We start from the raw sequence: 25242 nt of genomic DNA on the forward strand, positions 1-25242 counted from the left end.
GCTTTTGCACTGCAATGGTGGAGTTGAGTAGTTGCAAAATACATTATATGGGCTGCAAAATCGAAATTATTTGCCATTTGGCCATCTATAGCTGGTAAACTCCTACATCAGGTGAATAAAACCAGTATCTTTGGGATAGGGTGAAGGGTTGGTTAAGCAGAAACTTTTGAGCTTTGATGTGGAGTTGAAAGAAGGGGCAGGGAGAGAAAAATAGCTTCTTTCCTTCTTAAGTATAGTTCAAAGTGATATTTTTAGACATGCCATTTTATTATGGATATTTTGAAATTAAATATTTGAGATGCCTGCTTTGCTTCCATCCTGGGGTCTTACCATATACATCTTTGCTGGAGACATTTAGTCCCTCGAAGCAGGACTGAGGTCAGACAGAGCCTCTACCTCACACTTTAGTTCCTCTAATGGTCATTGTGTCTGTTATCTCTACCTTCTCTGCCTATAGAAGTTCTCCTTCTCCTTTACTCTCTGCATGCAATCAATCAGCAAATCCTATCAATTTTATCTCTTAGTTCTTGACTCCACCTGTTCCTCCACTAGAGACCTAGACCAGACATGCATCATCTTTCCCCTGGACAACTGCAACATCTCAGAACTGGACTGGTCACTTTGCCTCTAGGGTTCCCCTGTGTAATCCATCTTTATGTTGCCCTTAGAAGGGTCAGTGGAAAATGAAATTCTGTTTATGCCTTTTTTTGGCTTAAAACTCTTCTAACAGGATAAAAATCCAAGATACTTATTATGGCAAACAACACCCTTCAGGCCTATCTTCTCTGGTCTCATAGTTTTCTTCTTCATCCCATCTCTGCCTCTCAGGCTTTTTGCTACACTGTTACCTGTTTATTGGTACTTTCTTAAACATACCATGATGGTTACACCCTGGGCTGGCGCAAATGCTATCAATTTGATTGTCTATCACTTGGATGAAGAATTGCTACTCATCTTTTATATTCTTCCCTGTAAGGTTCTCTGACTCCTAGATACAACTCATGGCTCCTCTATATTACTTTTATACTTTCGATATCATTCTCTTATTGCATATACCGCACTGCAATGTCATTTGTTTACACGTTTTTCTCCTTTACCAGACAGTGATTCACCCAGGAATAATGACTGGGTTTTAGTTAACTCTGAATCCTTAGTGCCAGGCATGGAGTAGACTCTCTCTTTCTCTCTCTCTTTTTATATATATATATTTATATATTTATATATATAATATATATATATATTATATATATATATATATATATATATATATATAAATGGAAGAACTTTAGAAACCGTATATTATACAAATGTTGAATATAAATATTGTAACAATTATCATTATTACTATTATTATTACTGTTCCTCTTACTTCTACTCCAATTCCTCTGTATCTCACACCTTGTCTCCCTTTTGCCACCTCCCTGTAGGATAGATTTTCTCCTGAACTCCAGTCCCTGTGGCTGGATCCCACTCGACCTGTTTTTGTATATCCCTGTCATGAACAATGTGTGTCCTAAGACCGCCAACCAATTGCAGGTTGCCGTCCTGCTTTTATTTGTGTTCTACCTGCTTGTGGAAATCCCACCTTCAGCTCACTGCCATTGGCCCTCTCTGATGCCAATTTCCTACAGCCAGACTCCAGCCTTTCCCAAGTCTCTCCTCTTTCCAACTGCTGGAACCTTTTAGGGTCAACTGCCACTTTCTGGAAGGTCTGTCTAATGCTTCTTGGTGAACTTCATTTCATTTGCCAACTAAGCCCCAGTTCTAAGAGTTGTCACCAAGAGGTTGGTTCAGAGTACTTAATTGTCAACTTTTAATCTTCCTTGCTCTTTTAAAGCCAGAAGTTAGCTTAAAGGGTAAAGACTTTCATGTGGTTAAAATAATTAAAAAGGGCTAATTATATTGTGAATTAGTTTCCTTATATTGGGAAGTACAGAGAGGACACGTTGAGTTATTTAGGTATTCCTATGTTTCTTTAACATACATCTACACAAAACAAACAAATATTTTGTCAATCTAGCAGTTTAATGTATTTAGGATGTATCTGCATTAACGAGTTGAAAGTAGCATAGTATACTAGATGAGTGTACAAGCACTGGGGTCCAACAGACTTGAGGTTAAATCTTGGATAAAAAATTTACCAGCTATGTGATCTCTGGAAAAGTTATTTAGCCCCTTTGGGGCTTAGTTTCCTCATCTGTAAAATGAGGGGGATGTCACAGATACTTACCTCATAGGGTTGTTGTGAGAACCAAATACAATAATATATACGAGATGATTAGGACAATGCCTGGCATATAGAAAATGCTCAATGAATGGAAGCTTCAGAAGATATGACACCTAAAATTGCCCTCTCCCTCAATGGCTTGAGAAAGTGAATGCTACTGCACTATGTGAGCAACTTGACAGTTCCTACAACCTATCAAGCTGGTCTTCAACTTACAAATTATGTACCAAAAGTCATAAGCAAGTTGCTGATCTGTCCATATGAACAACATTCTACATGGTGGTTAGACTGCCAGCCCAGTCCACATCAGCCAATATAACCCATTTCATACCTTAAGTATAATACAGAGTACAGTACTATTTAACTATTCTTGTTCCCAAGGCAGTGGCAGCTCCTAGGCAATGGGGGCTCCTGAAGAAGGAGGGAGCTATCACTGGCTTGGGAGTACAGACAAGTAGGGACTATAGACTAGTCTGTTCATCAGTATCTGTGGGTAAATGAAACACTCCCTGTATTAAGAAAAGAAATATCTATGTCAGGTTCAGAAAAAAACTGGAGTAACATAAACTACAAAAACTAGCAAGTCACAGAAAGATTCACATAATAGGGAATATCTTGGTATGCTCCTGCACACAACTTTTAACTTGTAAGTAATAAACAGATCAGATTACTTTATATTTTTCATATGTCTTTAAATCATAAATAGCTTCATATGAACACAAGAGAGATAGGTCTATGTTATTCAACATCTATACACTTACAAATAAGAAGGGCAGATGCAAACTTGCCAACTAGCAAAATGAAGCATTTTATTTAAAAAAAAAAAAAAAGAGAAAGAAAGAAAAATGAAATCTGCAGGTACTTATATTTCCTACACAGGCAAAGCTTAGGTGATGTTCTGAGGGCTTTTAGAGACAATTTGGAAAACAGAGTCATCAGTTAGTGTTTGGGATGAACACAGCATGATACACTGGAATTAGAACACAGTTTATCTGAATAAACTGGCTATTTTTAAATGTTATTATTGATGTCCTTTAAGGTAGGCATTATAATATTTCTCCCAAAACTGATGTGAGGTTAAAAGCTGTATAACAAATATAAACCTACTTATAATTAATAGTATATAATAATTAGCACCCAAACTAGCATCATTACTGTTTTCTTCTGTGAAAACACTGTACTCAAGTCTATCTTCTTGGGAATCAATATCTCATGATAAAATTATCCTTTAATTATAATCTTTTAGCTTGCAGTTTAGATCACATTAGCACTTCTATATTAAGTCCTTATTTAAGGCCTTCCATTTTGGTTAAAAAAAACCATTAAAGTTCACTCAGGAATAAAGTTACCTGGCTGATAACTTGCTGGTAATTTCTTCTTGGAAAACAATGGACCATCAAAGCAAAACTGACTTGGCCATTTTAAGCCATAAATGTACATATTGAACCATCCTGAGTTGCTATTAAACTAACAGAATAAATGATGGATGAGAGATGTGACTTCCTATTTTTGTTTGTTATCACTGACTAAATATGATTATCCTGGATCACCACTAGACTCTGAAGATGAGAAACAAAGAATCTGGTAAAAAACTGTAAATGTATAGGTCATGGCCTTGCCGCTATGCCTAAAAATTAGATTAAAGGCTCAAAAAGGCCATCTGCTCCTATAAGATCCCTACCACTAGTGGGAATGAAACTTCCATCTGTGGTCTTAGAACAACGTTAAATTATCCATTTATTGATTCAATAAACAGATGCGCCAACTATATTGGTGAAAAGTTTAGACTTATACCTTAAAAAACAGTATTTTCTGCTCTTCTCTTCCTGTCAAGCACAGAAAAGTGTGTTTGTACATGCATATGAATTTTCAGCTTAGTAGACTCATAATTCACTTTTGGCATTTTGTGTCACCTGCCCCGTACCTATTCATAGCCCTGCCCAGGAGTGCTACTCCTCAGCATCTATTATAGTAGCTTTGGGACACCAGCTTGTGTCAAAACATGAAAGGAATCATGTTAATTGTGAAAAACTACATGTTCTTTTCCATGGTTAAGAATGTGCCTTAAAAATGTGCCATTTTAAAAATACATTTTGTATGCCTTACTAGTTACACTCCTTATGAAATGACTCAAGTTTACAGAGGAAAAAGTTTGTGTATTTCAAAATACAATGATAGGCCACCATTTAAATTAGAAGCAATGTTTCTTTAGAATACTGGCATTATAAATTCATTTTTCTGAATATGTATTTCTAACATCTTCTATCTTTATTCCCACAATGGAACTCATAACAATCTCTTGTAGTTCATCATTATATTCAAGAATGTGAAAATATTTGATATTAAAGTGGCTTTGTTGTTCACCGAGCAAAAGTTTAGGGGCAAATTGCAGAGATGGTATTAAATGAGAGAGATGCTTTTTTAGTTTCTTTTCCCACCTCCTAGAGGAAAAAACAATTCACTTTCCCTACCACACCAACTTCCTAACATAAAACCAAGAAACACCAACAGCCTTACCTGTTTGACTGCATTATCATTTCCTAAAGCACAGTCTGGGCCAGAGCAGACATAAACGTTGGATGGTAAATCATTATAAGAGTTCCTGCTGACGTCTGAAGAATCTCTCATATTGAAGTAAAGAGCCCACAGAAGTCTTGGCTTTTCAACTTCTTCATTTTCTAAATGTAGACATAAATTTTACTTACATCTAAAGCACAACATGCCTCTCAATTACTACAACATGTAGCCAATTGCTAACAAAGCTACGACTATATATTGTAGTAAATCAGAGCTTTGTATGTAAACTATAGTAAATCTGTATCCACACACTCTAATACATGTGTATATTTCAAGCAATGATGGCTTTTCAACCTAAGACAAGTTAGATTTTAAAAATTATTTTGATTATTAGTAAGTTACTTAGATTTAACTCCAACCATGTTCCCTTGGATTTCTCTTCTCATCACCAGTATGAAAGCGCTTATGATCACATTCATCTTTAAATTATGCCAATGAAGTGAGAAGTTAACATAAATTGATTTTCTTATGTTTCACATGCATAAACCAACTTAAAAAATTATAAAGTAAGTCAATACTATATACAGGATTATAAGATGACCAGAATAGAGAAATCTATAAAGACAGGAAGTAGGGGAATTCCCTGGCGGTCCAGTGGTTAGGACTCAGTGCTTTCACTGCCGAGGCCCAGGTTCAATCCTTGGTTGGGGAACTAAGATCCCACAAGCTGCGTGGCATGCCTGCCCCACCCCCCTCAAAAAAAGACAGGAAGTAGATTAGGGTTACCTAGGGCTGTGGGGGAATTGAGGGTAAGTGCAGGTTAATGGCTAATGGGTATGGGGTATGGGTTTCTTTTTGGAGTGATGGAAATATTCTAAAATTGACTGTGGTGATGTTTGAACAATACATTAAAAAACATTGGATTTTATACTTTAAATGGGTGAATTGTATGGTATGTGATGCTCAATAAAGCTGTTATTAAAAAATAGTATATACAGGATTAAAAATTGGATATCCTAACTCACTAACACTCTGTCCTACTAGATTACAAAAGTAATGCCAACCAACAAACAAATAACAAAAATATGATTATGAGACTGTAAGCTGTTTTCAGTGCACATTCTCTCATTTACAGCAAGCATCTATTATGTGTTAGGCATCAGGCTAGGAGCTGGGGATACAAAGATGAAGTAGACTTAGTCCTTATTCTCTTGCTCTTTCATGCTCCTTAATACAGAGCCTAGCACATAACAGATGCTCAATGAATAATTTCTGAACCAATTTTAATTCTGCTTTCAGGTATAATCAAAGCATGATGTGCTTATTAAAAGATCCAGCTCTCTTAATCTCAATACCTAAAGCCTAATCCTTGCTACCTTAATAATTATTTCTATGCCTCTCTTCTTTAGAAGTGTTATAATTATATTTTCTTTGGTTGAAAACAGAAAATATTGCTGTGAATATATTTATTGACTACAGTGTTTTCTTAGCCTGGATCTGAAGAAAAATTCAAATTCTGTACAATGATAATAAAGGATGTGAATGACTATTACCCAAGACCATAAGGCACCTTGTGAATCATAAAGAAAATTCTAAAGGTATAATTATCTAGTTAATTAACTCTTATTGGTAGATTTATAATCAGTGTAGGAAAGTTAGCAAATTGCGTTCCTCAGTTAAAAAGAATGTCCCATTCCCCAATTCAGAACAAATAGGTTTTTTATTATACTTAATTTAAAATATCTCCACTACAACAATACCAAATATGTTCTTTTTCTAGTTCATCCTGAATAATCCATAATTATTAATGTGATAGGATGAAGAAACTCTGGATGAAGTGATCCTTTAAGATGCCCCTTTCTAATGCTAAGATCTATGAGTCTAAGGTATCACTAACTTCATGTAAAGCACACAATAGGTGGCAAAACCTACTTACTGACAAAACAAAGGAACATAAGAGACTCATATTTCACAGCTAAAACCATATGGCTCTTAGTAAATTTATTGGTGAGCTTAGTTTCAGTAAATCTTACAGGAAGATAGTTAAACATACTGCCTATCACTTGTGAAACCAGACTCTAGGAGCATTGCAGAAAAGTGAGCTAAGGTCTGGAAGTCCTTTAATATTGCTCATTCCATTTCTAAGCATATACTAAGAGAGCTTATCTTATATTTTATGAAACTTCCAGCTCAGAGGAGGGCTTTCACTCAATAAAAGTTAGGGGAAGTGAATAATTCAATTATAGGAAAGAAATTTCATAGAGGTTAAAGTTTTGAAAAGAAACCGAGAGGAAGATGAAAAGTTGACATAGGCTGAAGATAAATGCTCTAGATACAAGGGAGTTATCGGGCTTTGACCTTAAAACCCTCAAAGAAACATGTAATTGCTTCATCTTTCTTTGAGGCCAGCTGGAAGGCAGAGAGATAGCTGGAAAAATAACATGCAATTGTGCAGTGCAAAATTGTCAGAAAAATATTAAAGCTGTCGAGGTTTGGCTAGGAATACATCACTTGGCCAGAAACAGAATTGGTTTTCTGTAATAGCTCATTTCATTCAATTAGATTGTGCAAAGGACTAAACAAGTAATAGGTAATTTAGAATAAAATCTTGGGCTAATTAAACTGGGGCAAGTACAGAATAAAGTAAGCTGAAGAAAATCAACAGTGGCACACCAAATAAAAGCAACAAATAGTCTATAGCTGCATGCCATGTTTAGGGAGAGAGTGAACTATTTTAGCAACATAGCACAGTAGCACAAGACCAAGAGAGTAGGAGACTGCCACAGCTGTGACCTAGACTGGACACAACAAATACAAAAAGGAATTAAGATAAGGCATTTTACTTCTCAGCTCAGTAAAAACACCCTCACCAGCCACCTATTTCAAAATGACACCTATAAGGGGAATTCCTGTTTTTAGGCAGTGCTGCTTTTTTGAGATAGGAACTGAATGAGATAGAATGAGATAACGCCACATGCTGTGCCCAATGGAGCGAAAAAGAGAAAGAAGATGGTGCAGTGATGATATTACACTGCAGACATTTGAAGATATTGTACTAATGAAATTCTTGCTTCAATTTGTATGGAAAAATCTCAATTTCCTGGGTAAAATAAGAAACCACTTAGGAAAGTTCTACCCGTGCTTTGAAGGATATTATGGAATCTGGAAGAATTAATGCACATATGAATGGTGAGCAATCACCTCATTTTCTCACCTGCAGAATCAGGTTTATTAAGCATAAAGTATCTGAAATTTCCTTGGACTGTGAAGTAGGGAAGAGTTTAGAGATCTCTGATGTTCTTAAAGGAGCCTGGGAAGTAGGGCTCTTAGAAGTACTAGTACAACTGCTTCTTAAGACAGAGCATATGTCAAGAGCTCCAGCTGATATCTTAAACATGAACAAGTAAGAAGGAGAGGGAATAGAAGGAATACCTTCACAAGGCTATTGGATTCCTCAGATACAAAGGCAAAGAAGTACTGTGTTTGAGAAGAGAACATTATCTTTTAATACGATAAATATACTTCATTGCAAAGTGACTAGGCTGACTTTCACAAAAGCTCATGAAGCACAGCACTACACAGAACATAGAAGTCGAAAAAAAAGAAAATAAGCTTAAATAATGTTATTCCTCTGGCACACATTTTAAAACAAAATATTTATAAAGCTTTAAAGCATAAAGTTTCATATCATTGTCAAATAATTAAAACATAATAGTAAAAGCCATCAATCTGTGAAAATAGGGGCTTTTGCTACAGAGAAGAATGTGCTTTAATGTATTAAAAGTTCATATTGCTCATAAAGTTCCTTCTTCCTCATTTAGGCAGGAAAATGAATTGAGTTCTCTTCTCCAGGTGACTTTGCCTCTTTGACCTGCCATGGCCCAGTGCTCACTTTATCTGGTGATTCATTTTCAATAACTCCAACAGTATTTGTTCTGACATTTTAATTAAAATATGACCACTACTTCATCCTGATGATAAAAAGGCCTATGTGTCAGTGAAAACTGGCTTTTCAGTGCCTCAGTGCACCTGAGGACCACTCTGAGCACATAGTTCTTACTAAAGAATTTCACTCAGGTTCTAAACAATACATCATTTCAAAATGGGATCACATTAACCATTAAGATTAATGTTTAAAAATCTAAAATGGCTAGAGGATGCTAAGTAATGAATATGTAATTTCCCCATCTCGATTTTTAAAAAAAGAAAATGCATTTAAAAAGTGAAGAGCAATGATACAATATTCAAATTTAGTATATTATTTGGGACCACCACACAATGAAATTACAACCAAAAGTTACGAAAACATTCAGAAATAAAGAAGGAATTCTGAGTTTTTATAAGCAAGGTAACTAAAGCCAAAGATAAAACTATGATTCCATTTTACATTTAGGAATATTATTGTGTACCGTAACTCTGCAATCAAATTTTTAACAATACATTTATATGAGACTTTCCAATGAAGAAAAAAAGTAAATATGAAACAAATTAAATTCCAAACTAAAGTGAAGTAAATTTTCAGATTGCAGAATTTGATTCAAGCAGCCCCCCCAAAAATTAATTATATTGATATTAGCTCCTGAGAATGGAGCAGTTTGTTTTCCTATGTAAATGTAAATGCCCCTTTATGCACTATCTTGCAAAGAAAACAAACAAGACACACAGAAGATGAACTAAAAGGAAATACAATAGGTAGGGGTAAATAAATGGTTGCCTGAACAAACATAACATCCAAAGAAAATGAAGATATATGAATTAATGAACTGGCCAGGATTCAAGTGGACATCCAAATCCTTAATGAAAATCACCGTCACTTCATATAAATGAATAAGATCCATCAGGCCATGTTTTGATCACCTACACATAGAATTCACTACAATTTGCTCCATTCACAGCTACAAGGGCTACCCTATGATGCGGGGAGAAAAGTTAAAAAATTTGTGGTTGAAAAGCATCTTTCCACCATGAGTAGGCAGCAAAGTGGCATATATGTTTTGAAAGCTAAATATTTATCACATCACTAGCATGCTATGCATGAAAAGACAATTATTGGTTAGGAAGGATTCCTATGTTTGCCAATTAATAGCTGAACCTTCTCTCAGTTGAACTAAGTTTTTTTTTCTTTATAAATGAAGATAACTTTTTCTGATAAAGGAATATATGCTCTTCATACAACATCTATAAAATAAAGAAAATTAAAAGGAAAAAAAAATTATACATAATCCCACCAAAATTGAGAGATTTCCTGACAGTCTTTTTTCTATGCATATGAGTATGTACACATATAAATGTATGTTTTTGCACTTAATTATATACATTGTGTGTGAGATGTAGCTTTTTCCCTTATCATTATAAATATTTCCCCATTTTTAGGAAGAGAATGTGCTTAGTCATCCTAGTAAAACATGTAAGCACTGGTGCTGAATACATCACCTTTCAATTCAGGTTGCAGAAACCTTCCTGAGATCTCTAAAGAGGAATAAAGTGGTCACGTTACCTTTCCATCATGAATCACTGATTATTGTTCTTACCTATCTCCTTTTCGGTATATGGAGTAAACAATTTCTGCACAACTGGTTCTAAATCTTCTCTTGCTGTTTTAGAAGATGTACAAGTCAAATGAACCAAATCTGTTTAAAAAAAAAATATTTTGAGTTCCTGCTTATCACAAATTTCACTGTGTACTCATATTCAAGGCACTAAGCTGGTGCCATGCGGAATAGAGCCAAGCATGTCATGGCTCCTGCCTTTAAGAACTTTATAATCTAGTGATGGGGGACATGTAAAAACCATAACAATATGCTATGTGTGTTAAAAAAATAGTGAAAATATATGTTAACTAATAACCAAGAGGGAGCACACTAAGACTCAAGACTAAGTACCAGTTGATGGTTATGTAAAACCAGCAAGATAAAAAAGCTTAGGAAACCATTTATTCATAGAAAGAGCTTAAGCTAGCCTTATAACATTCCCAACGAGGGTGGATAAAGGATTGCTAAGCAAGATATTGTATAAAAAAGACTAAAAGTGGACTATTTTTTTTACCTAGAGAACACACAATATTCTTCAGACAGAAAAACCCATTTATACAAGCTTTACTGATAAGTTAAAAACAAATCGTCTATTCATTATAGGGTTCTCTAAGAAAGTTTTTTAGGGAACACTGTTAGCTTAGTTTGAATCATACATATACTTAAAAGTCCATAATATGGCACAAGTCAAAACTTGTGTAATATTTTCAGGATTTCCAAATCACTTTGTTTTGCATTTACAGGTTCATGGGGCCCAGACCTCAGAGAATGTTTGGGTTAGAGAATATCATGTACAAAAAAGGTCCTTCACAGAAGTGAAATACTGTAGCCTAAGGCACTTAGAATTCCTAAAGGCCTACATACAAAGGGCAAAGGAAGGACAAAAGGTTCTACATACTGAAAGGAAGAACTAAGGGGATCCCTAAATGGGAGTAATTCTTGTGGTTTTGGAAAGGGTTTAGGGCAGAACAGAATTATGGCAGAAAGAATATATATTAGAGAAAAGTATAAGAACTGAGACATTCCTACTCCTAAAACACCAGTAGAGAAGTACATGCACTCCTTTTCTAAAAGTTTACTTTAGGCTAGTAGACTTTTTTAAACCCCAGGAACATGGTTCAAAGTTTATCATGGAAGCGCAACATCAGAATAGAATTCTCTTTATTAAAATTAATTCCACATTCTACTCTAAAATATATCTAAGCATAAAGGGACTCTTAATAACCATGTGAGCTAAAATCAAATTTTGTAGTATTTTTTTCCAGGTGCACCAAAGAAAGTGATATTCTAAGAAAGTTCCTGTCTTATGTATGGCCTAATAAAATATCTACCTTATTTAAGCAATGTTTTTATATGAATATAACAATGATTCCCATTGGTTCTGGGATATTGAAGGATATACAGTATTTCAAAAGGTATAATAACCTTTACAACAAAATTATTCCTAATGAACTTAAAATTTTCAAATGCAATATAACTTTGGTAGGGAGGGAGTTTAAAGTCCCTAGATAAATGCTGAATTAAACAGAGTATATAACTATAAAGGCAGAAATCTCTGATGTAACACTTGAGAGAAACTGTCCTGTCTCTATTATCCCACAGTCTCACAAAATACCAACGTTCATGTCAAAGTTCTCAATTTTCCAGTTCTTTCCTATTCAATTAACGTACACTAGGGGGAAAAGCAGATGAACATGAATATAAATAAAACAGTATATTTTCAAAAATATCTTAACGGTAAACTACTAGTTCTATAAATCAGGATATATAAAAGAAATACACCAGAGTAACTATATCCTTATGTTTCCTAACAGTGTAACAGAGTTCATTCAGTTCATGGAATGCTAGCAAAAATTTCTAGTAATAAAGTCAGATTATCATCTTGTACTTAATAAGTTTTATTACAATTCTTAGAAGGAAAAATTAAAGACATCTATACCTTGAATTCTAATACCTTGATTCTGCTTAGATGCTACATTATTAATTCATTTACAAATTTAAGATACGAACAACTATTTTTTTCTCCCTGCTTATTACCCGCTTTTCCTGTTATCTATGTCACTTCCTTGTATAGGTTACTCTCAATTTATTGCTTCTTTTCAAATCAGAGGTTGATTGTATTATTTTTTTAAAATTCAGATTATTTTCAAAATTGGTTTATTAATCTTCATACAGCTCATAAGTCTTTAGCAAGGGCAAGTTTTAGAGTCAGTTTTCCTCTTTGTCGAATATAACTTTTACTTTTCAATAGGTGTTTAATAAACATTTGTGGCTAAAGACAATTCGCTTCCCTGCCATGAGCAGAGACATTAAGTACTCACAGTCTTAGGAAGACATACATGTGCATACAAATATATGTATGCATACACATGCATAGGGAAAATTTTACTAGTTACTTATATGAAGTGTGGAAAAATTATCTGACTGACCATGGTAGAAGTAAGGAAAGCGTAAGTGGATAATCCTCAAATTATTTAAATCTGCCTGAGAAATGCTCACAGACGCTTTAAGATATATCTTTAAAATTCTCAAAAGAATTTAAAAGATTATCTAGAATTTACTGTATGGTGAACTTGCATGTGTCAGACACTACCCTAAGCATGTCAGAAGTATTATTTCATTTTACCTGTGCAATAGCCAACTATTATCTTCATTTTACAGGTGAGAAAACAGAGGAACAGTGGAGTTAAGCAGATTTCTCAAAGTTATGCAATTACTAAAAGGAAGAGCTGGGGCTCAGAGCTGGAATTCAAGCCCACGTGGTCTGACTCTAGGGTGCCTGCTCTTAGTCACTGAACAATGTTGTGTAACTGTAATAATCTCCCGTAGAAGGTGCAGCTAGTCACTTAAGGCAGCAACATTCAAACTGGGAGGTGTATAAAGATACAAGAGGACTTTCCACAAGGTAAATAACTCTAAGGGAGTCACTGTCCAGGTGCTCAACCTCGCCTCCTGCAATTTTATTAAGCAATGCATTTCAAGAAATTTACTTTGTGTTTAATAATCCTTTATCAAAGGATTTTATTAACTTCGAGGAATGAATTCAAGTCACAAGCCTCAATGGTATATATTTTGATTATGTTTGATTTTCAGGTACAACTGCATTAGTTACAGTGGTTGCCAACATTTGTCTTCAAGTGATTCTTCCAAGAGGAAGAATGATGAGTTTAGATTATGATTTCAACATTACAGCCTCAATTTTTAGAACAAGTGAAGGCTTTTGGTTCCACTCAGCTGGCAATACTGATTATTATGTGCCTATCATTTATAAAATGGGACCAAAGTCTAGATGTATTTGTCTACTTAAGTAACAGTTTTAAGGGAAAATAAGCCACAGTAAAACCCACTTAATGACTAAAAAATATCAAATTTACACAACATTTAGAATTTATTCTAATACTATAATATTTTATTTTTTGATTTCTACAAAATGATGAGCACATGGATGATCATTAACAGCTCAACATCGTAATTAGTATAAATATGAGAAAACCACAACATAGCTAACCTAGATATATAAAAACAAGAACATTCAGACAGAATAGTAAAAAGTCTTCTCTCAAGAATCCTAATTGTGATAAATTCTTCTGAAGATACTTTTTTTTCCAAGTATGAGTAATGTCAAATTCTATAGTACTCCTCCCTCAAAAGGTGGGTTCTTACACCATAAATATTCAGCACTTTCACTTCTTGGTGCTTGACCTGGGAAATAATGAAAATTTTCTATGAAGAAACAATTATATAAATTTTAAAAACCTGTTCTATTGGGTTCAGGATATGCTTTATTCAAAAGGTTCAGGAAAAAAGACAAAACTCTTAAAAGAGATTTAGAAGTAAAAGTAGAGAGAAGAGAATGACTATGTAACACTGTAAGCTAAGAAATTTGTCTATAATCAGGGAGCTTCAAAAGGAAAATAAAATGAGCTGGGAACAGGTTTGGATACATAAAATAAACACATGGCATAGTCTTTTTTTTTCTTTTTCCTGACTTAAAACAAAAAAAAAAAATCAAGAGAAAAGGAAAGCGTGGTTTAAAGTCTTTTGTTATATTATCAGAGTAGTTCTGTTTCAGAAGAGAAAGTAATTACCAAGAGCAGAACAACTTGTGACTAGTTGTGACATGAATGACTCAATTAGGGCAGCAATCAGAAAATACACTTTTAAAGACTTTAACGTCCAAGTTACAAATTGCTCCTGAAAGTCTGTGAACAGGCCCAACACATAAGAAAAGGAGGAGGAAAAAAAGAAGCCAAACTTTAATTAAGTAATAAAAGTGAGTGAATGGTGATGTCAGTTTCTATCTCAGTGTATTTCTTAAATCTCCTTAATATACCATATAAAGTATTAACTCTATTAAAACTACTAACTAGTACTTTTTAAATACATGCATGTTATTATAGGAAGAAAGCATACAAGATTTAAAAATGAACATGAACTTCTTTTTTTCTCTGGAACAAGGCAACCTATAAATAATAAATTCGAATTTACCTCTTTCAGTCAACCTTCCTGGAATAAGCTGCCTTACTATTGAGACTGAAAAACCAAAACCAGTCCATTTGTCTATACTGCTGGCTTTATATTTATAAATTGATTAAGCTATAGCAAAGATCTGTAAGATAATTTAATCACAGAAAAAAGAAGTGAGAAAGTTGGAGACAGCTTTAAAAGAAAAAGGATCTTAGCTATTTTGCTTAAAATACTGTCACATACATTATTAAAAACGTATACAGGACAGGTGGCTTTTTGCACACACATGCAAAATCTGACCATTGAGGGTGTTCGATTTGTATGGGATCTTTCTAAATTCTTTAGACTAACTCCCATCCCCAACTTCTAATGAAGAAACCAAGACACAAGAAAATAAGAAATTTGTTCAAGGGTAAATAACTAATTGGAAGTAGTAATTCTGTAGACTCTTGGGCCAATATTCTCTCCACTATACCAGTATGCTCCTTAAATTTCCTATAAAGTCAAGCTGGAAATTGATTCCCACAACATTAGGTACATGAACTAGAAAACAAATAATTAAAATAATTTTTCATTTCAATTTCATGACATATTAAGACAGAGTGCTTTAAAATCCTTTGTTTTTCATTTGCTAGTGGGTAAAAAATTTCTAAGAAACTTTAGATTTTTAGCTTTAAAGTTAGAAAATGTCACTTTAGAAACAAGACTTTGCAGGTAGTTTTTTTGTTTTTGTTTTTTTTTACTCAAAGTACTAAGCATAATGTACATATTGGGTTGACCAAAAGGTTCATTTGGTTTTTTCCATAAGATGGCTCTAGTAGCACTTAGTTGTCTTTAACTTCATTCAAAACAGTTTTCTTAGATTGTATGTGAGAGCTGTCATATCAGTGTGCATTTGCGAAAGACTTATCAAAATTGGTGAATTTTTGTGTAGCAATTTTAATATTGAACATGGAAGAAAAAAAGCAATTTTCAGCATATTATGCTTTATTATTTCAAGAAAGGTAAAAATGCAACTGAAACGCACAAAAAGATTTGTGCAGTGTATGGAGAAGGTGCTGTGACTGATCTGAACATGTCAAAAGTGGTTTGCGAAGTTTTGTGCTGGAGATTTCTCGCTGGAAGATGCTCCACGGTCAGGTAGACCAGTTGAAGTTGATAGTGATCAAATCGAGACATTAATTGAGAACAATAAACGTTATACCATGTGGGAGATAGCCGACATACTCAAAATATCCACATCAAGTGTTGAAAATCATTTGCATCAGCTTGGTTATGTTAATCGCTTTGATGTTTGGGTTCCACAAGTTAAGGGAAAAAAACCTTCTTGACCGTATTTCCGCATGCGATTCTCTACTGAAACGTTCCGTTTTTAAAACAAATTGTGACAGGCGATGAAAAGTGGATACTGTACTATAATGTGGAAGGAAAGAGATTGTGGGGCAAGCTAAATGAACCACCACCAACCACACCAAAGGCCGGTCTTCATCCAAAGAAGGTGATGTTGTGTATATGGTGGGATTGGAAGGGAGTCCTCTATTCTGAGCTCCTTCCAGAAAACCAAACGATTAATTCCAACAAGTACTGCTCCCCATTAGACCAACTGAAAGCAGCACTCGACAAAAAGCATCTGGAAATAGTAAACAGAAAATGCATAATCTTCCATCAGGATACCGCAAGACCACATGTTTTTTTGATGACCAGGCAAAAACTGTTACAGCTTGGCTGGGAAGTTCTGATTCATCCGCCGTATTCACCAGGCGTTGCACCTTCGGATTCCATTTATTTCGGTCTTCACAAAATTCTCTTAATGGAAAAAGTGTCAATTCCCCGGAAGACTGTAAAAGGCACCTGGAACAGTTCTTTGCTCAAAAAGATAAAAAGTTTTGGGAAGATGGAATTATGAAGTTGCCTGAAAAATGGCAGAAGGTAGTGGAACAAAAGGGTGAATACATTGTTCAATAAAGCTCTTGGTGAAAATGAAAAATGTGTCTTATTTTTACTTAAAAACCGAAGGTACTTTTTGGCCAACCGAATACTTAAGTTCTAGGAATAGAAATGGCAAGCCATGGTTCTGTTCCTCATATTGGATAAGAAATGTAAAGCTAATTATGCTACAACTACTCTGAGAAACAATATAGCATGGTGGTTAAAAGTGTAAGCCCTAGAGTCAGACTGTCCGGGTTCAAATTCTGCTTCTCCCTCTTACTAAATCTGTGACCTTGGGTGAATCATTTACCTATTCTGTGTCTCAGTTTCCTTATCTGAATAATAGAAAAGACAATGGCACCTATCTCAGATTTGTTGTGAGGGATAAATTAAGTTAATCCATGTGAAGTACTTAGAACAGCGCCTGCATATATTAAGTACTTGATAAATGTTAATTATCATTATTATTAAATTGTAATAAATGTTAACTTAGAAAGAAGTTTGAGTTCTACCTAAATAGAGGAGCAAAAGCCTAAGTACATGAATGAGGCAGGGGAAGGTGATAATATTTGAACTAAGATTTGAAGGATGAACAGGCATTTAACTGGTCCGCAAGGCCAACCCTTACGAAGCTTATGACAGTCTCTGTGTGAAATGCAGGGGTGAGTAGACAAAAGTTTTCCTCACCACAAATTGTTTAATAGATACTGTCAAAGAATACACTTCATCCAAAGGCGGGGATCTCCTATATTTGGAAAGTGCAGAGATGTCCTACCACCATTTCTTACCACATAACATTGAACTCTGGAGAATTTAATAATATGAGGGAAGTTCCTTGACCTCTATAGTGATTCCATGAATAAATATAACTCTATTATATGAGAAAGCTACTAAGACAAATACATACATGTGAAATGCATTTTAGTGTTTCCCCCAAAGAATATATTGGAAATTTAACAATGTCAAAATTCCAAGGAAATGTCCCGGCGATGTTTAAAATAACTAAGATATTGCTTTTTTTAAAAAATGTGAAGGTCACAGTACCACTTCATGCTACATATGACTACAGAACACAAAGATACATGCTTTGTCCTTCTCAGTCATTAGAAAGACTTTCCTGAATGAGCTGACCTGAAGAAGAGGTTTGGGGATGGGAAAGTATACACACACATAAATAAATGAATTAAGCAGGAACAGAATCCAAATGACAAAGAAGGAAGGAGCCACATGGGAAAGGGCTAACTTAAGATGGGTCACTGATTAGTATGTTGTGAGGCAATTTGGAAAAGTGGTTTAAAATTTCAGGAAATTATGTATCAAAGTAGGAAGGTTTGGTAGTAATGAAGCATAAAGAAAAATGCTCAAATTTAATGACCACTTGAAACATTTTTATATTGTAGCAGCCTGGAAATAAACACCCCAAACTGTGGATTCAATTGTACATAATCAAAATTATAACAAACATCTGGTATAGTATGTCAAATTTTGGTTACACTATTATACATGTCTGTAATATGATCCTTTATCTTTGTGGTATAACCAGTTAAATCTGTTTTTAATTCATACTGTAGAGAAATCAGAAAATCAAGGTAAACAAATAAAAAAAAACAACTAAAAGTTAGTTACTTGTCTTCCCACCATTTAGGGATAACCACTGTTATGACTATTTTGGCATATACTCTTTGGAATTTGTTTCCTATACAGTGATGTACCTATAAATACACATATGTGTCTGCATATGTATATATAAACCCACAAATAGGTTCATCCCTCACAATACAAAATTAGTTCAAAAAATTTACTCATGACAGAAAATTTATATAAGCAAACTTTATGTTATCATTATAGTTAACATGAAACCACAAAGTTTCTTATATACCATTTTTAAGGCTAGGATCATGTTCCATATTTTTCTTGAAGAATTCTTAGATCATTTTAGACCACAGTGGCTTCTCCTGCATTTAACACTCATTGCTTGTATCCTTAGTTTATGCTACCTTGCTTTGCTTACTGTGTTTTTGTTTTCATTTTTAGTTTATTTGTTGTTGCTTTTCTCTTCCCCAGTAAATTTAAAGCTTCCAGAGATTATGGATTATTTATCACTTTCCACCTTACTCCCAAGACCTAGGGTAATGCCCTCTACTTAACCTATGTTTTAAAAAATGCTTAGTGAACCAAGAAACATACTTGTAACACCTAAGACCAAGGGTTGATACCCTTAACGTTTATTTTTTTATGGTGAAATAATCAGGTTTATGTTTTATGTTTTATTTAGTTTTTTACTTAATTTTTTTATTGGAGTATAGTTGATTTACAATGTTGTGCTAGTTTCTGCTGTATAGCCAAGTGAGTCAGTTATACATACACATATATCCACTCTTTTTTAGATTCTATTCCCATATAGGTCATTATAGAGTATTGAATAGAGTTCCCTGTGCTATGCAGTAGGTTCTTATTAGTTATCTATTTTATATATAGTAGTGTGTATATGTCAATCCCAATCACCCAATTTATCTCTTCCCCCCTCCTTTCCCCTTGGTAACCACAAGTTTGTTTTCTACATCTGTGACTCAACTTCTGTTTTGTAAATAGGCTCATTTGTACCATTTTTTTTAGATTCCACATATAAGCGATATCATGTGACATCTGTCTTTCTCTGACTTACTTCACTCAGTATGACAATCTCTAGGTCCATCCATGTCACTGCGAATAGCATTATTTCATTTTTTTTATGGCTGAGTAATATCCCATTGTATATATGTACCACATCTTCTTTATCTATTCCTCTGTTGATGGACATTTAGGTTGCTTCCATGTCCTGGCTATTGTAAATAGTGCTGCAATAAACATTGAGGTGCATGTATCCTTTTGAATTATGGGTTTCTCCGGGTATATGGCCAGGAGTTGGATTGCTGGATCATATGGCAGCTCTATTTTTAGTTTTTTAAGGAACCTCCATACTGTTCTCCATAGTGGCTGTACCACTTTCTATTCCCACCAACAGTGTAGGAAGGTTCCTTTTTCTCCACACCCTCTGCAGCATTTATTGTTTGTAGATTTTTTGATGATGGCCATTCTAACCAGTGTGAGGTGATACCTCATTGTAGTGTTGATTTGCATTTCTCTAATAATTAGTGATGTTGAGCAGCTTTTCATGAATGTTTATTTTTAATTATTATTTTACCCTTAATGTTTATATTGTGCTTATAAGTTGATAAGAAAAGAATAATCAATAGACAAATGAAATGAATAAGGGATTCATAGAAAAAGTATAAACACCCAATAAACACTAAGAAAGGATGGTCAACTTCATGAATTATTAAATACACATTTAAACAAAATATTTTCTACTTTCAAACTGGCAATGGAGATTTGATAAGATAATACCCAGTGCTCTTGTTTGTTTAGAGAAACAGACATGTTTGCTTATAAACTACCATTGGATATGTAAGTTGATACAACATTGGGAGAGGGGCAATTTGACATTATATATCAAAAGCCCTAAAAACTCCAGAAACTTTGGGACTTCCATTTCCAGAAAGATGGAGTAAAGGTACTCTTCTCTATTGCTCTTGCTAACTGCAGCTAAAAATCTTGGACATAATATATAAAACAAACATAAGAAAACCCTGAAGTACAGAGAAGAAAAGCAGACCAGCTAGGGACCTTGAGACCAAAGGGGGCCAACAAAATGGCAGAGTTCCCTGGGTTTTCTTTTGTTTTTTAAAATTAATTAATGAATTAATTAACTTTTGGCTGCGTTGGGTCTTCATTGCTGTGTGTGGGCTTTCCCTAGTTGCGGCGAGCAGGGGCTACTCTTCGGTGTGGTGTGTGGGCTTCTCATTGTGGTGGCTTCTCTTGTTGTGGAGCACAGACTCTAGGCACGTGAGCTTCAGTAGTTGTGGCACGCAGGCTCAGTAGTTGTGGCTCATGGGCTTAGTTGCTCCACAGCATGTGGGATCTTACTGAACCAGGGCTTGAACCTGTCCCCTGCATTAGCAGTCGGATTCTTAAACACTGTGCCACTGGGAAAGTCCCTCCCTGGGCTCTCTTTTTGCCTCATATATCTCAGACTGGTTCCCAGAGAAACTGGCAAGCAAGAAACATCAATGGACTCAGACAAACAAAGCCCCAACAAAAGTCTACTCTCATTAGTCAGAAGACCAGGAAAGGGGCAACCTAGCAAGATAGAAAACTTTTAGACAATAGTTGTTCTACCCCAGTCAAAGACCATAGAAAAAAACCAAGGCCCCACCTCTACACTCACCATTAAAGGTTGAATGGGGAGTGTAGACTTCCACTCTTCACCAGGCTGTAATGAGGTGCCCCAACCTCCCTGGTAGGGTGGTGTCAAAGAAGGCCAAGTATGGAGCCAGGACTTTCATCCCCACAAGGAGAAACAGTCCCCATCCTCTACCATGTCAGCAGAGACCATGATGGGATCCTAGATTTTCACCCCTACCCAGCAGTAATGAGGACCGCTCCCCAGCCCCACTGTGGTGGTATCATAGGAGGCCAAATGGAGAGTGAAGTCTCTCACCATTGCCTGAGTAATGAGGCCACACCTTCTCCCCACGGTGTCATTGAGGCCATGTGGGGAGCAGTGTCGAGACACTGCTGCTCCTCCTAGCCAGGTTGGACTGAGTGGAGGCCTAGTGGAGAGCTGGCACTACAATCACTCAGCAGTAATAAGGAAGTTCTCCAACCTCTGGGTGCCAGGAGAGGCCAAGTGGGGAACCAGGACTTCCACGTCCACCTGGCAGTAACAAGGGAGCACTCCCTTTCCCCACCAGAGCAGTGTCAGAGGAAGCCTAAGAATAAGATCTAAGTCCCATTATATAACAAAAATGCCTGGGTATCAATCCAAAATTACTCATTATACCAAGAACCAGGAAAACCTCAACTTGAATAAGAAAAGACAATCAGCAGATGCCAACATGACACAGCTGCTGTACTTGTCTGAATATTTAATGTAGCAATCATAAAAGTGCATCAGGGACTTCCCTGGTGGCGCAGTGGTTAAGAATACGCCTGCCAATGCAGGGGACAAGGGTTTGATCCCTGGTCTGGGAAGATCCCACATGCCGCAGAGCAACTAAGTCCGTGCACCACAACTACTGAGCCTGTGCTCTAGAGTCCATGAGCCACAACTAACTGAGCCCATGCGCCACAACTACTGAGCCCACACACCGCAACTACTGAAGCCCGCGTGCCTAGAGCCCGTGCTCTGCAACAAGAGAAGCCACCGCAATGAGAAGCCTGCGCACTACAACGAAGAGTAGCCCCTGCTCACCGCAACTAGAGAAAGCTCGTGTGCAGCATTGAAGACCCAACGCAGCCAAAAAAAAAAAAAAAAAAAAGCATCAATGACCAATTACAAACATACATGCTGGAAACAAATGAAACAAACTGTCTCAGCAAAGAAAGATAAATTGTTCATTTCTGTTTACAAAGCACAATATACATAATCATTATAATTTATAGATAGCTTAAGAAAAAAAAGGGTTCCTTAAATCCAGAAAAAAAGAACATTAAAACATTAACAGTACTCTAAAAAATAAAAAGTCACAACCATCCCTCATCAGTTCGTTCCATCTTAGTAATGAATTCTTGTTCTAATCAATCATGGGTTAGTCGTCTCCTGATACCTGCTTCTTCACTAGAGTTCTGAAAATCCTGATGCATTCCACAAGTAACAAGTAGAAGATTTAAAGAAGAACCAAATGGAAAATTTTAAACCAAAAATGTAATAATTAAAATTTTAAAACATAATGGATGGGTCCAAGAGCAGAATGGAATGCACAGACGAAAGAATCAGTGAACTTAAAAGTAGAACTGTAGAAACATGACACAATATGAACAAAAGAGAGAAAATAGACTATATGAACATGAACAGAAATACATGTAGTTTGGGCTCTTCTTGCTCTTTGTACTATCTTTGTACTCTCTGTATCAATACTATCTTAGTTTTGTTACACTTTGGCTATACTCCTTCATATAATCCACTGTGTCTAGCAGGGTACACTGCTGTCAATAGGTGTAATAAATATCTTTGAATAAAAAAAATGAACAGAGCCTCAGAGACATGTGGAACTATAGTGAAAGATCTAATAGACATGTTTCCTCCCAGAAGAAGGAGGAGAAAGAGGGTTGGCTGAAAAGTACTCAAAGAAATAAAGGATGAAAATTTCCCAAATTTGACAAAATATATAAGCCTGCAGATTCAAGAAACTGCACAAATTCAAAATTTAATTCCAAAATTAATTAATTTTGGAATTAATTTAATTCCAAAATTAAAGACTAAGAAAAAAATCTTGAAAGCAGCCTTCAGAGAAAAACAAACAAACAAACACTAGCTGTAGGGGAAAAACAAACAACAGCAGATTTCTCATGAGAAACCATGAAGGCCAGAAGAAAGTATACCTTACCATGGAATACTACTCTGCAATAAACAGGAATGAACTATTGATACATGCAACAAGTTGGTTGATCCTTAACGAAATTACACCGAGTGAAAAAAGTCAATCTCAAAAGATTACATACTGTATGATTCCTTTTATATGACATTCTCAAAATGGCAAAATTATTGAGACAGAAAAAGGATTAGTGGTTGCCAGGGATTAGGTAACAGGTGTGGGGAAGGAGGGATTTGGTTGTGGCTATAAAAGGGCAACAACAGGGATCCTTGTGGTAATGTCATAAGAATCTACACATGTGATAAAACTGCATACACACATTGTACCAGTGTCACATTCCTGGTTTTGATATCACACTATATTGGAAGAAACTGGATGAAGGATACATGGGACTTTTCTGTACTATCTTTGCAAATTCCTATAAATCTATAATTATTCCAAAATTTAAAAAAAATCCATACACTTTGACCCAATAATTCCACTAAAAAAAAATCTTACAAAAAATAATGGATGCTCACAAATATTTACTTATAAAGATGGCTGTTTGTTACAGGACTATCAAGTAAAAATTTTCAAAACAATCCAACATCATGGGATTAAATAAAAATGGCATATCCACAATCATTGAAAATTACATCATAGACATGCAAAAAGATTTTTGTTGCATTATTAAGTCTTTTTAAAAAGCAGATTATAAAACAGTGTATAAATTAGTATTGCATTTTTATGAAAATATACATGCATACACAAACAAAAAAAGACAAACATAATCAAGTATTTATCATTTCTAGGTAGAAAGATTATAGTAATTTTACTTTTCTTTTTTTACATCTTCCAAATTGTCAACAGTGAATGTGTATTATTAGACTGGGAATACGAAATATTTCACAAAGAAAAATAATCAATAAAAATAAATTTACAAAAATATTCACAAACATAAAATAAATGCAATTTAGAAAACTAAAAATGTGTAGTTTTATTTTATACTTAAGATGCTAACACAGATAAAAAGACACACAAAAACTGGCTAAAGTAATAGGGGAAAAATAATACAGATAGCTGCCATGGTAAAGACTTACCTGTATCACTATAAAAGGAAAAAAACCTTCTCTGAGCTACTTTTTCAAATGGAAATTTAGGATTACAGCAATATTGGATAAGTTTTCTTCCCTCTCCCTGCTGGCATCAAGCTCTCACTTCTCTTTGACCACATTTTTGTCATTTTTTTTAAGTAATAGCACTACACTTGTAAACATAGTCAAGTGTTCCTTGACTAGGCCAAACCAGATTAGTCTTCTGCTTCTCATAATTCATGTAACAGTTTCAGTAAAACTTAATATAAGTTTATAGAATTTAAAAACATCCTAGCTAATGATACTGTTATGTTTTCCTCCTATGACTCTCTAGTGTCTAGTTTGTTGGTACCTCTCTTGTGGTATTTTAATAGTCTGCCTCTTACAGCTACTTCTGTGTTTGTCTTATCTGTCCCACTAGATTGTGAGTCCTCGAAGTTCAGGGCCTATGTTGTATTCATCTTTATCTATCCTGATATGCCTACCAGAGCACACAGTTAATATTGTCTTGTTCCATTAGATGTGCAGTAAGATTATGAATACTTCAAATCAGGAATGTCAGCCTCTGTTCCTTTATAAACCCCACAAGTACAGTTTAGGTCTAGGCATAGTGATGGCTAATGTATACATGCTGATTTCAACTTACTGAAACATCTTTAAGAAATATGTTGTAGGAGGCATGATACATGAGAGTGGTGAGACAGAAATTTTGATACACACAAATAAAAGAACAGATAGATTAATTAGTCCCTAACTTTAGTCTCATGAAAAAGAAATACATTGAAGATTTATACATGGTAGAAATTCAGTAACTAGATTAAGAATTCGAAGGAAAAGTAAAGAGGAAAACTAGTAGTTTAGTTTAAGTTTAAGAAAATAAATTTTGTGAAAGTAAGTTTCCAATAAACTTAAAAAAATTAAAGAAAGAATCCTTGCAAAGGATCTTGGAACTAGACCTCTGTGAACTGGCTCTTTCAGTTTGTCCACTTAAAAGGAATAATAGGAGGACCTACAAGATGGCGGAGGAGTAAGACGTGGAGATCACCTTCCTCCTCACAAATACATCAAAAATACATCTACAT

General features: G+C 35.1%; 1 protein-coding gene across 1 annotated transcript in view; it reads right to left on the bottom strand.

Annotated features, from left to right (window-relative positions):
- Nucleotides 1–25242, bottom strand: part of CHM (CHM Rab escort protein) — a 169439-nt gene that overhangs the window by 4446 nt on the left and 139751 nt on the right. The window contains exons 15-16 of the mRNA XM_036839292.1: nt 10276–10374; nt 4745–4905 (exon numbers count right to left, since the gene is read on the bottom strand). Coding sequence (XP_036695187.1) covers nt 4745–4905; nt 10276–10374 — 260 coding nt within the window. The remainder of the gene's footprint in view (nt 1–4744; nt 4906–10275; nt 10375–25242) is intronic.

This window comes from Balaenoptera musculus, chromosome X (assembly GCF_009873245.2).
Source record: "Balaenoptera musculus isolate JJ_BM4_2016_0621 chromosome X, mBalMus1.pri.v3, whole genome shotgun sequence".
NCBI classification, from domain to species: Eukaryota; Metazoa; Chordata; class Mammalia; order Artiodactyla; family Balaenopteridae; genus Balaenoptera; species Balaenoptera musculus.